At 40.0% G+C, this 13,403-nt stretch overlaps 1 protein-coding gene across 9 annotated transcripts in view; it reads right to left on the bottom strand.

The window, feature by feature from the left end:
• Positions 1 to 13,403, bottom strand: part of NLN (neurolysin) — an 88,015-nt gene that overhangs the window by 37,263 nt on the left and 37,349 nt on the right. For 8 of the 9 annotated variants that reach the window (XM_057742262.1, XM_057742328.1, XM_057742302.1 and 5 more), the window contains 4 exons: positions 10,833 to 10,981; positions 5,178 to 5,285; positions 2,924 to 3,026; positions 1,934 to 2,094 (listed from right to left, as the gene is read on the bottom strand). In XM_057742262.1, coding sequence (XP_057598245.1) covers positions 1,934 to 2,094; positions 2,924 to 3,026; positions 5,178 to 5,285; positions 10,833 to 10,981 — 521 coding nt within the window. The remainder of the gene's footprint in view (positions 1 to 1,933; positions 2,095 to 2,923; positions 3,027 to 5,177; positions 5,286 to 10,832; positions 10,982 to 13,403) is intronic. The other variant, XM_057742312.1, reaches the window with a different exon arrangement.

Here is a 13,403-nt window from a genome sequence, read left to right on the forward strand (position 1 = left end):
TGGCCCCTGGCATCCACTAATCCTTTCTGAAGAAAAATAACTTTTGTCTTATCTGGGTCCCTGTGCTTTTGGTTGACTTTGTACATTTGTTTAACATGTCCTCTAACAACCACAGAGACTAATGGTAGGAATAGGGTGCTGCTCTAACAAAAATGAAAAGCGTACAGGAATGGAAGGTGAGGACACGGATGCTGTCAAGTGAGAAGCTGGGCACCCTCACTATATCACGGATAATGTCTGGTAAAATTGTTGCTCCCCATAACCTGGAAGGCAGGCCAGTCACCTACTGAGTCTTAGCTTTAGGGGAATTGTTTGGAAACACTAATCATGTTGGTGTATGTTTGTTGGTATTTGCTGCTTTTGGAAAGATTACATGAAAGAGATGAGCTCAAGTGAGAATTGGTCAGCTTGCAAAAATGGAGGGAAAAGAGTTCTTTTAAGAGAGGTTTTGCCTCTGGCCCCCGACGTGGGGCTTCAGGTGACTGGAAAAGGCAAGTACTCTGTACTCCTGACACCAGGAGAGGAGACTGCCACTCAGAGTTACTGAACCGTGAAGAGTAGCGTGAGGGTGCTGCCTTCTTCCTCCAGCCTGCTGTTTCAGGGGGCCCTGAAGCAGACTCCATTAAACTGAGGATCAGCAGGATGGACACCATACAGGAGCCTGTATATAAGAAAAGATCTGGCGGGTTTAAGGACTATGACCAAAAGCAGTATTGGAGTGTTGTTATTTTAACATGAATCTGATTGGAAGCAAACAGACAAGAAACCTATTAAGTTTTTGAGGGAATTTTATTACAAAAGATATCATAAGCCTAGCCTACAAAAGCAACCCTCAGGCTGCAAACGGGCATCAGTAGGAATCTACACCAGCAGCTGCCCAAGATATGGTCACAGAGGGTAATGGACGAAAAAGAATTCCCTGCAGGCAAAACCACGGGCCACGGCGTACAACCACTAAAGGAATTCCTGCTAGAAAGGAGGCCCAAGTAAGCCCAACGGGCTAGCTCAGGAACTTCACCAGAGCTCGGAATCCTCACAATTCCAGCCAAATTGTTTCTGAAAATTAGTATGGGCCTGCTACGTTTCCCATTCTTTCCTTTCCCAAACAGGAGCCTTTAGTGTGGTTTTCTATTCCTATTCTACTACTGGGTATGTGTGTTGGAGGTGAGTGGGCCAGACAAGTTTTCTACCCTTTCACAGGTGGCCAGATCATGAGAAGGTATAACTGGGGCAGACTGTGTACCGCTCAGAGATCCCGGTCTTCGAGCTAAAAGCAGTAACTGGTTGGGATCTGACATATGGTGTATGGGTTCTACGTGGGAGAAAAAAGAGAGGCAGACTGTGGTGAAGCTGGCTAGTTGACTCTTAGAATTCATTTCTAATTCTTCCTTTTCTTCCTTTTAGTAATAGAATACCCTCAGCTGAGCAAATGGCTATCAACTGAAGACATATTTCCCAGCCTCCCCCGCAGCTACATACAGTTATATGATGGGATTTGGGTCAACGGGATGTGAAAAAAGTCGATGGGTGTCATTTCCAGGTCTTCTTCTTAAAGACGCGTACTCTGTATTTTATTTTCCTTCTTCCCAACAGGGTGGAAAATGGTGACAATTGCCTTAGAAGTCACTTGTTGAGGAGAAAGAGGTATCCCACCAGCCCTGGACTGTTGACTTGGAAGAACATGACTTTTAGTGTCTTTAACCCATTCTATTTGTATTAGAACAGCTTAGCCTATGGCCATACCAAGCAGGTTGCCAAAAACAAGGAAAAAGCTAAGTCTTGTAAGTCTGAGGATTTAGGAGGTGTAACGTTCATACAATTAGAAATTCACACAGAGGAATCAACCCCTGAACTAACTTCAACATTGGTAAACAAAGCAAACCCTTCTTAAAATCTTCCATGAAGACAAAGGAAAGACAAACATTTACGGTACCTCTTTGCATCTTGTATTAAAAGCCTTTTCCATCTTCCTTCTGGTTTCAGGGATACAACATTTCTTCATGACGGGAAAATAGTGTGGATATTTTAAGGTAATTTTATACTTGTCACCATCTGTCTTTTCCAAACTGTCAATGAAATCATCAGGAAGAGCACCTGCAAAAAATCATTCTCTCATACATCAATGTTTCCACTCATTATTGGTTTATTTAGCATTGGTATGGTGCCTTTAAGAAGCTCTAGGAATTTTGTGGAGTAATTAAAATTCAGGTAAAATAATGACAATCCTTATAATATCACTTTGATGTTATTGGAAGGGGGGTGGTGGTTAGAGGACAGGTGGCCTGGGAGATGCTAATTCAAAATATGAATAGGCTTCAGTGCACTTGTACAGATGGTGTTTTGATGAAGAACAGGCAAAATTAAGCCAAGAAAAATCTATAACGGTATAAGGAAAGACCAGTTTAAGTTACAATGTAGAGGACACTGTGAGGCAAAAATAATTCAAAGCACTGAAGGTTGTTAAACACCAGCATAAGTTACTAAGAAAGCCTGTGAAATTTCTTCTGGACTGTCTCTAGAAACAGTATACATTCTTATAGCCTAAAATCTAGACGTGGTTTGGTTGTGTTTTTTTGTAGAAGGGGTGGTGGGTTCTGTAGAACAGCCAACCTTTTTGGCACCAGGGACTGGTTTTGTGGAAGACAATTTTTCCACGGATGGGGGTGGGGTGTGGTTCAGGTGGTAATGCAAGCGACGTGGAGTGATGGGGGTGGCAGATGAAGCTCTGCTTGCTCACCTCCTGCTGTGCAGCCCAGTTCCCAACGTGCCTCAGACCAGTAGCGGTCTGTGGCCTGGGGGCTGGGGACCCCTGCTGCAGAAGGTACATTTTTAAAAGAATTCTTCTAACTTTGATTTGGCAAACTGTGAGGTGACATAATTTGCCTAAATTATAGATTTAATCTAAAAAACAACAAAATGTTACCAAGTTCGGCCTTGGAAAATACAAGGAAGGTATCATCCTCATTGAGGTTTTTGTTAAAGTCAATACATAGCTCGCTCATCCTTTTCTTCATTGCTTTTATTTCCTGAAACAAAGATACAAATAAAACGAAACTTTCATTTTCATTGCCATCAGTCAAATAAGTTTCACTTTTATATGAAGACTGGATTCTGTACCCAACCCTCAGGAAGCACTTTCTTAAAGTTCTGCAATCTTCTATGTTGTATCCATGAGTATCTGTATATGATATGTACAAAAAAGCAATCCTGGTGACGTGTTAGAAATTAGGCATAAATTTGTAAGAACCAAATACACTTAGGAGGTATAGTCAAAGCAGACTCTGGCACATAGCACATACACAATAAGTAGTTGCTGCGTGAATGAATGAATCTAGTAGCCTGTTAATAATTAACGCTTCTAATCTTTCCCAATTCAAAATTTTAATTTAGTAAATCAGTATTGGGTACTGAAGTAAGCCGAGATAAGAAATGAGTAATTAATTCTATGATTCCTTTGGAAAACAGGATATATCTTAGTTTTATAGCGCGTTTGCAAATAAAGGCGATTTATGGGCCCTAACATTTACCTAAAAAGTACTAGGTGGGAAAACAAAAAGTATTAGGTGGGAGATCAAAGGAAGCAATAGGAAGGAAACCACAAGAAAACACTCGAGATAATTTATTAACCTGTCCCACTCTTCTAAAAATGCTAGATAATAAAACTTACATAAATTGCACACTTTCTCAAAGTGTGCTTCTGACCAGAAGCATCAACATCATGTGCGAACTCGTTAGAAATGCCAGTTTTTGAGACCCACACCAAACCTACGGAAACACAAACTCTCAGAGGAGGGGCCCTGTATAATCAGAGCTTATACAAGCCCTCCGGTAATTCAGATGCACACTAAATTTGAAACTTAAGTACCAGGCAGTGTCATTTTTGGACACTCTGGTTGTGTCCCTAAACGCCCTTCCACTTCACCCCAACTCTACAGCCGCTATGTAGTTTAAGCAGGACTAGATCCTATCTGAAGTCCAGGGTGTGACCTCTGCACCAGTCAGGTAATCCCGTCCTCACTGCAGCAGTGACTGGTTCAGGGAATCCAGGCCTGGCATTCCCCTGACTAAAGAAGGATTCAGGATTAGGCATGTGATCCAATCTGAGCTATTAAGACAGGAGGGGAGGTCTGGTGGGCGCTTTTTTATGTCCTTCTGGATGGTGGGGTTTTTATATTTGCAGTCATTTTAGTAGGAAAAGGAAGCCAGCCTTTGGATAACTCTAACACCAAAGGAGACAGAGCACAGAAAGAGAAAAATCAGGTGGCCAGTGACACCACTGAGCATCTGGATCAGACTAGCTCGTGAACCACAACTACCTCTGGATCTTCCAGTTATAGTAACAAATAAAACTCTTCTATTGTTTAGACTGTTTTTTTTCAGCTGCAACCAAATACATTTTGACTAATATAATGTTCATGCCTGAAAGAGAACCGATGATGGATCAGGGAGGCGTAACTAGGATGAAGAGGATGCAAGATGTCTGAAGGGCATTTAGGTGGAAGGAAGGTGCCCATATCTCAGTGGTGCCTTCACATGTATCTACCATGTTGACATCACTCGGCATGAATTTCTTTCAAACTTGTTTCCAATTCTACTGGCTAGAAGAATAACCTGGAAATAAATCATGGGTTATACTTCCTGTCCAAAAGAATGAGTTAATTCTGAGCTGAGTTTACTTCTGAAACTGGAAGATGTGAATGGTAGTAGACAAAGGAGACAGTTTGAGAAGCGAATCTCTGTGCCTTTAAGGGGCATACATTACTCACAGGGTGTCCCATTCCAAAATATTGGTTTTAAAATTCTCCATCGTAAGGATTGTATTGCCAATGCTCTATCTCTGTATGAACAAGGGAGTAAGACTATAAATCCACTACTAAGATCTGAACTAGCTATCAGAGAATGTACACCAGAGCAGGGAAAATAAGCCCAGCAAACATGAAACAAGTAAAACCTGGACAGGATTAAAGAACAATTAAGTTATCCGTTGTTTGTCAGTCATCATGAGGTTAATAGCAGTTGTGGAATTAAAAATCGTTGACTACAAAAGACATTGTAATTGATTTGTATTATAGGTTATTTCCCATATTACAGACATGTGTTTCCCTATTTCCTGTTTTCTGTTGTATTCTGTTTTGTTTATTCTTTTGTTTTCTAATAAGAAAAGGAAACAAACTCACATTTTGCACTTGTTCCGGAAGATGGAGCCCATTCCTTTTTCCCATTTTAACTGATTTTTCCAAATATCGCCTGGCTTCAGGCTTTATCTTTCCCAGATCACAGGTTTCCTGAAATTAAAGAGGGTAGACAGCCTCTTTCAACTCTGCTACAACAGTGCGTGGGCAAATTATAAACCACGAGGCCACAGCAAAATTTCTTCATCATGTCTGTCGGGCTGTGAAGCACACAGGTGATTATGAGGCAGTCTTGTTTGAGAATCTAAGTTCTTTTCTGCTTTAGTGAGCTTCTGCTCATTTAAAACAGAAAAATTAAATAAATAAAAAGCTAACCAGAATTTCCTTGCCTTGCATCAGACTCAGGGGTGCCTGTGCCACTTGAAACTGTGATGATGGGAACATTTGCATCATCTCTTTCTGAGCGTTCTTTACGACTGAGTGGTCTTTTTCACCAAACATACTTCTTATCACAAATCATCTGGATTTAATTTTCTACCATTTGCTAACCTGGTTCCACTTGAGAGGCAAGAATAGAAATAATGGGCAAATCCTACACAAATGGAGAGTAGGACCCTTTTGCCAACATACCAAACAAAGACAGCTGGGTAGAAACACCGGCAAAAGGCTTCCAATACTTCAAAAATGCCTTACTGTCATCTGGCAAGAGAGATCAAGGGACCACGACAAGCTGCATGTGAATAAGTATCTGGGGAAAATGAGTCAGCACTGCACAAAGAGGAGGAGAGCTGGACAGTCCATGTGAACCTGCACGAAGCAACGCAAACAACACTCACTCAGAAGAACGCAGGGCCCTGGGGAGAGTGGGAAACTCCCCTGGCCGCAGCAAGGTAATAAACACACCAGATGTCTCTTCAAAACAGGCGGCAGAATATACATGGCACATCTGGGCGGCTGGTTAGTTCGTGGTCCCCAGGAAGAAAGGGGCTCCAGACAGATTCAGCTGGTGCAAAGGATTCCGTGTGGCTGAGAGCCAATGTCTGTCTCTAGAGCCTTGGAGCCCTGTCAGCCTCAGAGACCTACCCTGGTTGCACTCTCTCTCCGCGAAAGACTTGGGGTGTTCAACCAAGACTTTATATTTTCCCACCTAATCAGATCTTTAAAAGGGACTGTGCTTAGCTTTAGAGTCTGCATTTTATTTTTTTTAAAGAACTTTCATTGAGATATAATTGATGTACAATAAACTGCATTTATTTAAAGTGTACAATTTGATTTTCTTTTCTTATTTGTAATGTATATATGGCAATCCCAACCTCCCTAGAGCCTGCATTTTAGACTGTTGGTAAAAGGCTCTTGCTGCAATAGTTCTGTAATTTTTTACATTTTGTTGCAGTAGGTAAATAGAGACTTGTACTTTAACCGAGGGTCCTACTTAATGCAACAACCTGTATCTCATATTACCTACCAATAAATAATTTTGTGTCATAGTACTAAAGCACTTGTGGTGCATACATTACTCATAGTTTCCTCTGAGTTTATTCTCAGTGGAGGCAGAGAACAGTTAGACTCCTTTTTCCATAATAACCCCTTCTGCGCCCGTGGAGAATTTCTGAGTGTGCTGGCATGAGAGGAGTGGGAACCCTCTCTAGCTGGTGGTGGCATATTTTGGGATCCCAGCAGCAGGTGCCTGCAATGGAGAGGAACCCAGAATGGCTAGGGAGATAGCTGGGCGGTGGGCTGATTTCCTCAAGGGCAGCCTGCAGTTCAAATCACAGTGTTCATACGGACGTGATTAATGTGGGTTGACTGAGGCTGGCTTTAGCAGCACCAGAAAGTCTGTTCTGAGATACGGGGCATGGCAACAGGAGTCCCTAGACGGGACAATGCGACAAGGTGTAAGGTTGGGGAGAATCTAGGCAATAGTTACGTGCAGTGGAAGAGAGGGAAAAAAAAAAATCCCTGGTAATCCGGGCCTGCAAGGGCTGGGTACACAGTGAAGGACCCAAGTGGGCAGGCTGAGATCCAGAGCAGAGGACTTCGCACCTGGGCAGTGGGCCGAGGAAGAAGCAAGGCACCCAGCTGGGCAGCACCATGGGTTTTTGGGTTCCCGGCACGTACCTGGTCACATGTGGCCCTGAGCTTAGGACAGAGGCTCATTGTAAGCCTTACCAGCTGATGTGAGCAGCATTCTTACGCTACTCCAGTGCTTGATCAGGATGGGCCCTCCTACTCAGTGGGCCTGGACCTGCCACATCTGGAAGTAGTTCAGGAAGCCTGAACGTGTACTTGGCACCGTAAACTCAAAACTCCTGGTCTAGATTAGGTAAAACTACTTACCTCTCCAAATAGGTAACCCAAGTGTAAACAGGTAAGAGGGATGTTCTGAGAAAAATCAGCTCTGGATTTGGTCTAATTAAATATGACCAAATTAGCTGTCCTGAAACATCTGACTTACCACAAAAATGACCCTTAAGAAAAATCTGATTCAATTATAACCAGACACCCTTTGCCAGTCAGACTCTGAGTTCTCCGGAAATCTCTGGAGGTCTCTGGTGGAAGTAAAGCACGTTTAAAATGTGCTTCTAAAGCACATTCCTACCCCAGAGCTGATCACAATAATATTCTCCCTTATAATCTCCAGGCAAGGTCAGATTTATTGCCTGAGGACTTTCTAAAAGGGAATCAGGCAACGCTTCCAGACTGCTCTGCTACAGTTGCATCTTCCTTCTAGAAAAAGAATTTAATCCCCTCGAATCTGAACCAGGTCTCAGGCCTCTTTGGAGGGGGTGGCAGGGCAGGAAGGGGCTAAATTTCTCTGAAGTAATTTTCAAAGTTATATAATCTGACAGCAGGGGATCTTATTTTAAACTCTGTAGTGAAGAGATTTAGTTTTCCCCAACTTCCTCCTGTAACCAAGAACTTGTATATAAAAGTGAGCGCACACACACACGTTCTTACCTGTACGCTTACATACTCATTTCACAGACAAGAAAATTGAGGTTGATTTCCCCAAAAACACACAGCTGTTTAGCGGTAAAAATGGGGCTAGAAATACAGTCTTTTATATTTGCAGTGTCTTTCCCTTTTGTTCTGTCTGTTGTTCTGTTTTTTCAATCACTTCCATTTGTTGTCAGGTTTCTACTCTACTCCTGTGAAGAGGACATTTCAGGCAGCTGCCTGCCCTCCGGACAGGGGGTGCTGCAGAAGGACCAGCTTGCTGACTCCTGACTCAACACGCCATCAAAAGAGTCTCTGCTTTTTGCGTGGGCCACAGGCAGAGTGAGGACACCGAGAGGGAAACCACACTACCTGAAGCACATGTTAAAGGGGACTAGTTCTGTTCCACTCAATATCCACTGACTGAGCTCCAATTTATGTCAGGCACTAGGAAAAAAAGATAGATGAGCAAATAGTGTTAATATCATGCAGTGAGTGCAGAGAGAGTAAGTACTGTACTCGGGAAGCACAAAAGAGGGACGTCTGGCCAATGGGGAAACGACGGCAAGGTGGCTGATGCTTAGATCCCGCGGCTTGTAAGAGCCTCTCGAAGGTACAAGGCTCAGTGTATTATGCTCCGTGACGAGACTTATACACTTCAAAATCAAGAAGTCATGGTAAACAGAGGAAATTACCACTGCTATGTTGAATTCTGGACAGAGCTTTTCCTCTTTAAAACAATTTTTTTGGTTCTTTTATTTTTCTTCTTCTTTTCTTAACCATGGTTTTAAGGCACTGGTCCTTATATTTTCATTTGGCACCAGGTCTCCACAACTGGTAGATCACACAATGCTTAAAAGCATCTATACTTAATCCCATGAACTATCCATTTACATTGTAACATTAAAACTTGTCTGTTCTCTATGCTTGGTGATGACCTAGAGGGGTGGGATAGGGAGGGTGGGAGGGAGGCTGAAGAGAGAGGTGATGTAGGGATATATGTATAAATACAGCTGATTCGCTTTGTTGTACAGCAGAAACTGGCACAACAGTGTAAAGCTATTATACTCCAATAAAGATTGAAAATAAATAAATAGATTTCTGCAATTAAAAAAAAAACTTTTCTGTTTAAATTACTAATTGGCTAAGATGAACTGGCAGGACCACAGTCCACAGCTCTGAAAAAAATATAAATATTACAATAGATGATTGTATTTCTTAATTTAGTTTAATTCACTCAGTTTCACTAAAGAATCCCTTTTCTATACTTACTGCTCAGCAGGCCACTGGAATAAAATATTATATCCCTGGATTGTTTGAACATGAAGACATACATTTTTCTCACCAATGTGGATTTTTTGATCTTTGCAGGCTTTTTAGCCAACGATTGAGAAGGCTTTGTCAGGACAGGGAAACACCAAGACTTGAAGCCATAATTGGTTTTTGATACCTGGATGATTTTTATTTAGCTAAAGGGATGAGGACATCCTTGTTTTCATTTCTTTTTTCTTCTGGTAGAATTAAGGATACATTAAATGTTACCTTTTTATGTAATATGTGAAATCTACAAATGACTGTAACTACATATATATGTTATGAAGACAAACTAAATCTACCCTTAAACCTATGAAATAGAATATTAAAACACTGTTGACTTTACCTATGTAACAGGTAACCACTCTCTTAAATTTTGTGTTAAACATTTTCCTCCAGTTTTACCACTTACATGTACACTGCTTAGTTTCGCTCCTTTTTGGCCTTTTTAAATAATATTATGTTGTATGCAGTGTTCTGCCATTTCTCTTTTTCTTTTTGTTTGACATGAGAAAATAGCATGTATGTCTTACATGTCTAAATTCTGGATTACATGTTCTACACTGAGTTCCAAATAAAACATTTGAAATAAAACTGCTTTTTATTTCAATTCTTGCTGTAATTTGCTAAAAAGAACACAGTTTTTAAGATTTTGCATATATAATATGCAAAATTAAACAAAAATGCCTAGAATTGTAAAACATTGGTTGCTTTCCAAACAAATTGCTGAGTGCTATGAAAATAAAAATTCAAAGCAAAGACATGATGAAAATGCTAGGAAGCAAATCAACATCAATGATGAAAAGACCCAAAACACTCAAGGCAGACCCATTTAGAGCTTTCATAATCCATAATTTCTGTGAGTCCTGAAAAATGTAAGGATGACCAATAGGAATGTCTCCGGCATGCAGCATCAACAGTGTGTCATCAGGATTATGGCCAAAACCACACAATATTTACAGATAACTCAACTCCATTTGCCTCTAGCTGATCTCATCTAATATGAACCTTGCAATATTTTGAAAATTCAAAGAGGTTTTTACATTAAACCAGTAAGTTTATGATGGTTAAAAAGTCTTAGATTTATAGATTACACTCTTTTATATTTGGTCATAAGAATTTTAAGTGAATGTAATTAGTAACTCAACATAAACCTAAGTGGTATAATATAACACTATGCTGTGCCCACTATTACAATAATTAGAAACAAAATCTAGGAACATTCAAATACTTTTTTTTTTTTTTTTGGCACACGGGCTTAGTTGCTCCGTGGCATGTGGGATCTTCCTGGAGCTGGGATCGAATCGGTGACCTCTACATTGTCAGGCGGATTCTTAACCACTGAGCCACCTAGGAAGCCCTCAAATACTTTTTAATCACTGGTCAAAGGTTATTACTTCTTTATTGTCAGGTTTTTTTCCTTTTAAAGGGATTCATAAGATCATTTACCTTTAAATGAACAATTTTCAGAAAGATATCTTCTCTCATGCTCATCTCGATATCAAAACGAGAAAGTCTTTTGTCTGCTTCTGTACTTGCTGCTCGTACTTCTTTGTCCGAGGAGACGTGCTGGGGAAAGTCTAGCATGGTTCGTTCCACTGTTAACAGAGCAAAAAACCATAAGGATTCATCAAGTCAGTATTAAGAAAAATACCTTGAACCTAGATGAATGATTATCCCAGCATAAGTTTTTCATTATATACTTTCTCTAAAGGCTCTTAAAGCTATCAAGAAACAGCATGTAATACAGGACTTGGCTATTCCAGGGGCATTGTTAGGAATAATAAGCGTGTGCACTGAGTACTTACCAAAATATGTTTAGGGTGCAATTTATTAACTGGGAATGTAGAAAAAAAAAGATGTAGCTCTTTTTTTTTTTAATTTTTATTGGAGTCTAGTTGATTTACAATGTTGTGTTAGTTTTAAGTGTACAGCAAAGTGAATCAGTTACACATATACATATATCCACTCCTTTTTAGATTCTTTTCCCATATAGGCCATTACAGAGTATTGAGTAGAGTTCCCTGTGCTATACAGTAGGCTCTTATTAATTCTTTATTTCATATATAGTAGTGTGTATATGTCAATCCCAATCTCCCAATTTAAAAGATGTCATTCTTGGGGAATTCCCTGCTGGTCCAGTGGTTAAGACTCTGCGCTTCCACTGTCAGGAGCACGGGTTGGATCCCTGGTTGGGGAACTAAGATCCCACATGCCGAGTGACAAGCACAAAAATAAATAAATAAAATAAAATATTAAAATAAAATAAAAGATATATTAATAGTTCTCATACTGCGGCATTTTATAGTCTGGGAGTCGGGGGTAGGGGACAGTACATGAAAAGATAGAGGACAATACAGGACAGAGCAGCTTAGCTGTCGACTGGGACAAGAACTCAAAGGCTGCAATACCAAGCGCTGGGGCGTTATGCCATGCCTTGTGGAGAAGGCTGGATCTTAGAAGACGGGCAGGGCGAGAGCAAGAGCTTGGGCCGGGACCGGAGAAGTAGAGACCACAAGCGTGCGGACTGGCAAACACAGAGGATGTTTAAGAAACAAGCAGGCCAATTTAGTGGGATGGGGTTTGTTTAGAAAAGTTCTTAAGCTTTACGACAGACTCCTTAGAAAATGTAATCAGAGTCATGGACCCTCCCCCAAATGCAAACATTCATACAAATATAAAAAACTGCATACAATTTCAGAAGATTCTCAGAAATCTCAGTGGACGTATCCACTAAACAGCTGAATATTGGGGCTATTTCTGTTAAATGATGGTGGTATAACGTCATTGCTCTCATTTTTACATATCAAAGTTGGTTGCTGGGTTTTTCAAACATTTGTTTTCGACTTTAATTAGGCAAAAATCTGATGTCAGTGAAATAATCCATACTACAGCAAAAAAAAAAAAAAATCAGTATGGTTTATAGTGATAGTTGTGGCTATGCTGCAACAATGAATACACTTTAATTTTACTATCTTTAGCACTGTGAAGATATTGTAAATAGGTAAAATTTACACATGTGATGTATGGTAGGTAGACAGTAAAGCTATCCCTTACATACCATGGAACTGTCCAGTTAAACAAGCTACCTTATGCATATCAGTCCTCTTAAAACATTGTTACAAAGAAAGCTGTAAAAAATTGCCACAAATATCTGAATAAATTCAGTGTCTATTTTTAAAAAAATCAAATTAGATAATTATTATTTTAGGATTTGATTTAATATATCATTTTTGTCCCTTGATTAAAGACAGAAAAGAACATAAGATTTAACATTTAATACATACAGCACTTGTTTAAGTGTGTTAACTAGATAGTTAACAATTTCTGTTTACTTTTTTAAATTAGCTCAAAAGATATTAAGAAGGAATCAAAATTGCTCAATTACTTGAAGAGAACAAAACACAGGAGTCTAAGATTGGAAACATATTCTTAAACAAACAATAATACTGAAAACCATTTCCTTCCTTAGTTTGCCACAAAGACCTGGAACCAGACTTAAGTTCTCATTGCCAAACTATAAACAATGCTGATGCCTGGCACCTGACACTAGACAAATGGGGTTTTAACAGCTATTGCAGGAGGCTGAGAACATACACAGATAAAAGAAAGTTAGTCTTTAAAAATCTATTCTGAAACAAACATTTTTATGATTAACACATAAATTTACAGGAGAGGAAGAACAAATATCACAAAACTAAAGGTATATTTAAAAGATGTATGGTTGGGAGAAAAAACAGAATTTAAGATAATGCTGTTTTAAAGCCCTCCCCACCCCCACACCTATTTTTACATTTGTTAAATGCATAAGCTACTAGGCTGGCACACCGTCTTAGCCATAAGTGACTGAAGAAGTGAGGATGTGAACCAAGGATAAACCACATACAGGGTGGGAGATGCACATGAAATTGTCTACTGGGAAAGCTCTGCTGAATGGGTACCAACTCCATTCCGTTGACTTTACAAGACCAACCACACCTTTTTTACTGAAGAGTTTAAGCTCAAGGCTTGTAGCAAGAT

The sequence above is a fragment of the Hippopotamus amphibius genome, chromosome 1, assembly GCF_030028045.1.
Source record: "Hippopotamus amphibius kiboko isolate mHipAmp2 chromosome 1, mHipAmp2.hap2, whole genome shotgun sequence".
NCBI classification, from domain to species: Eukaryota; Metazoa; Chordata; class Mammalia; order Artiodactyla; family Hippopotamidae; genus Hippopotamus; species Hippopotamus amphibius.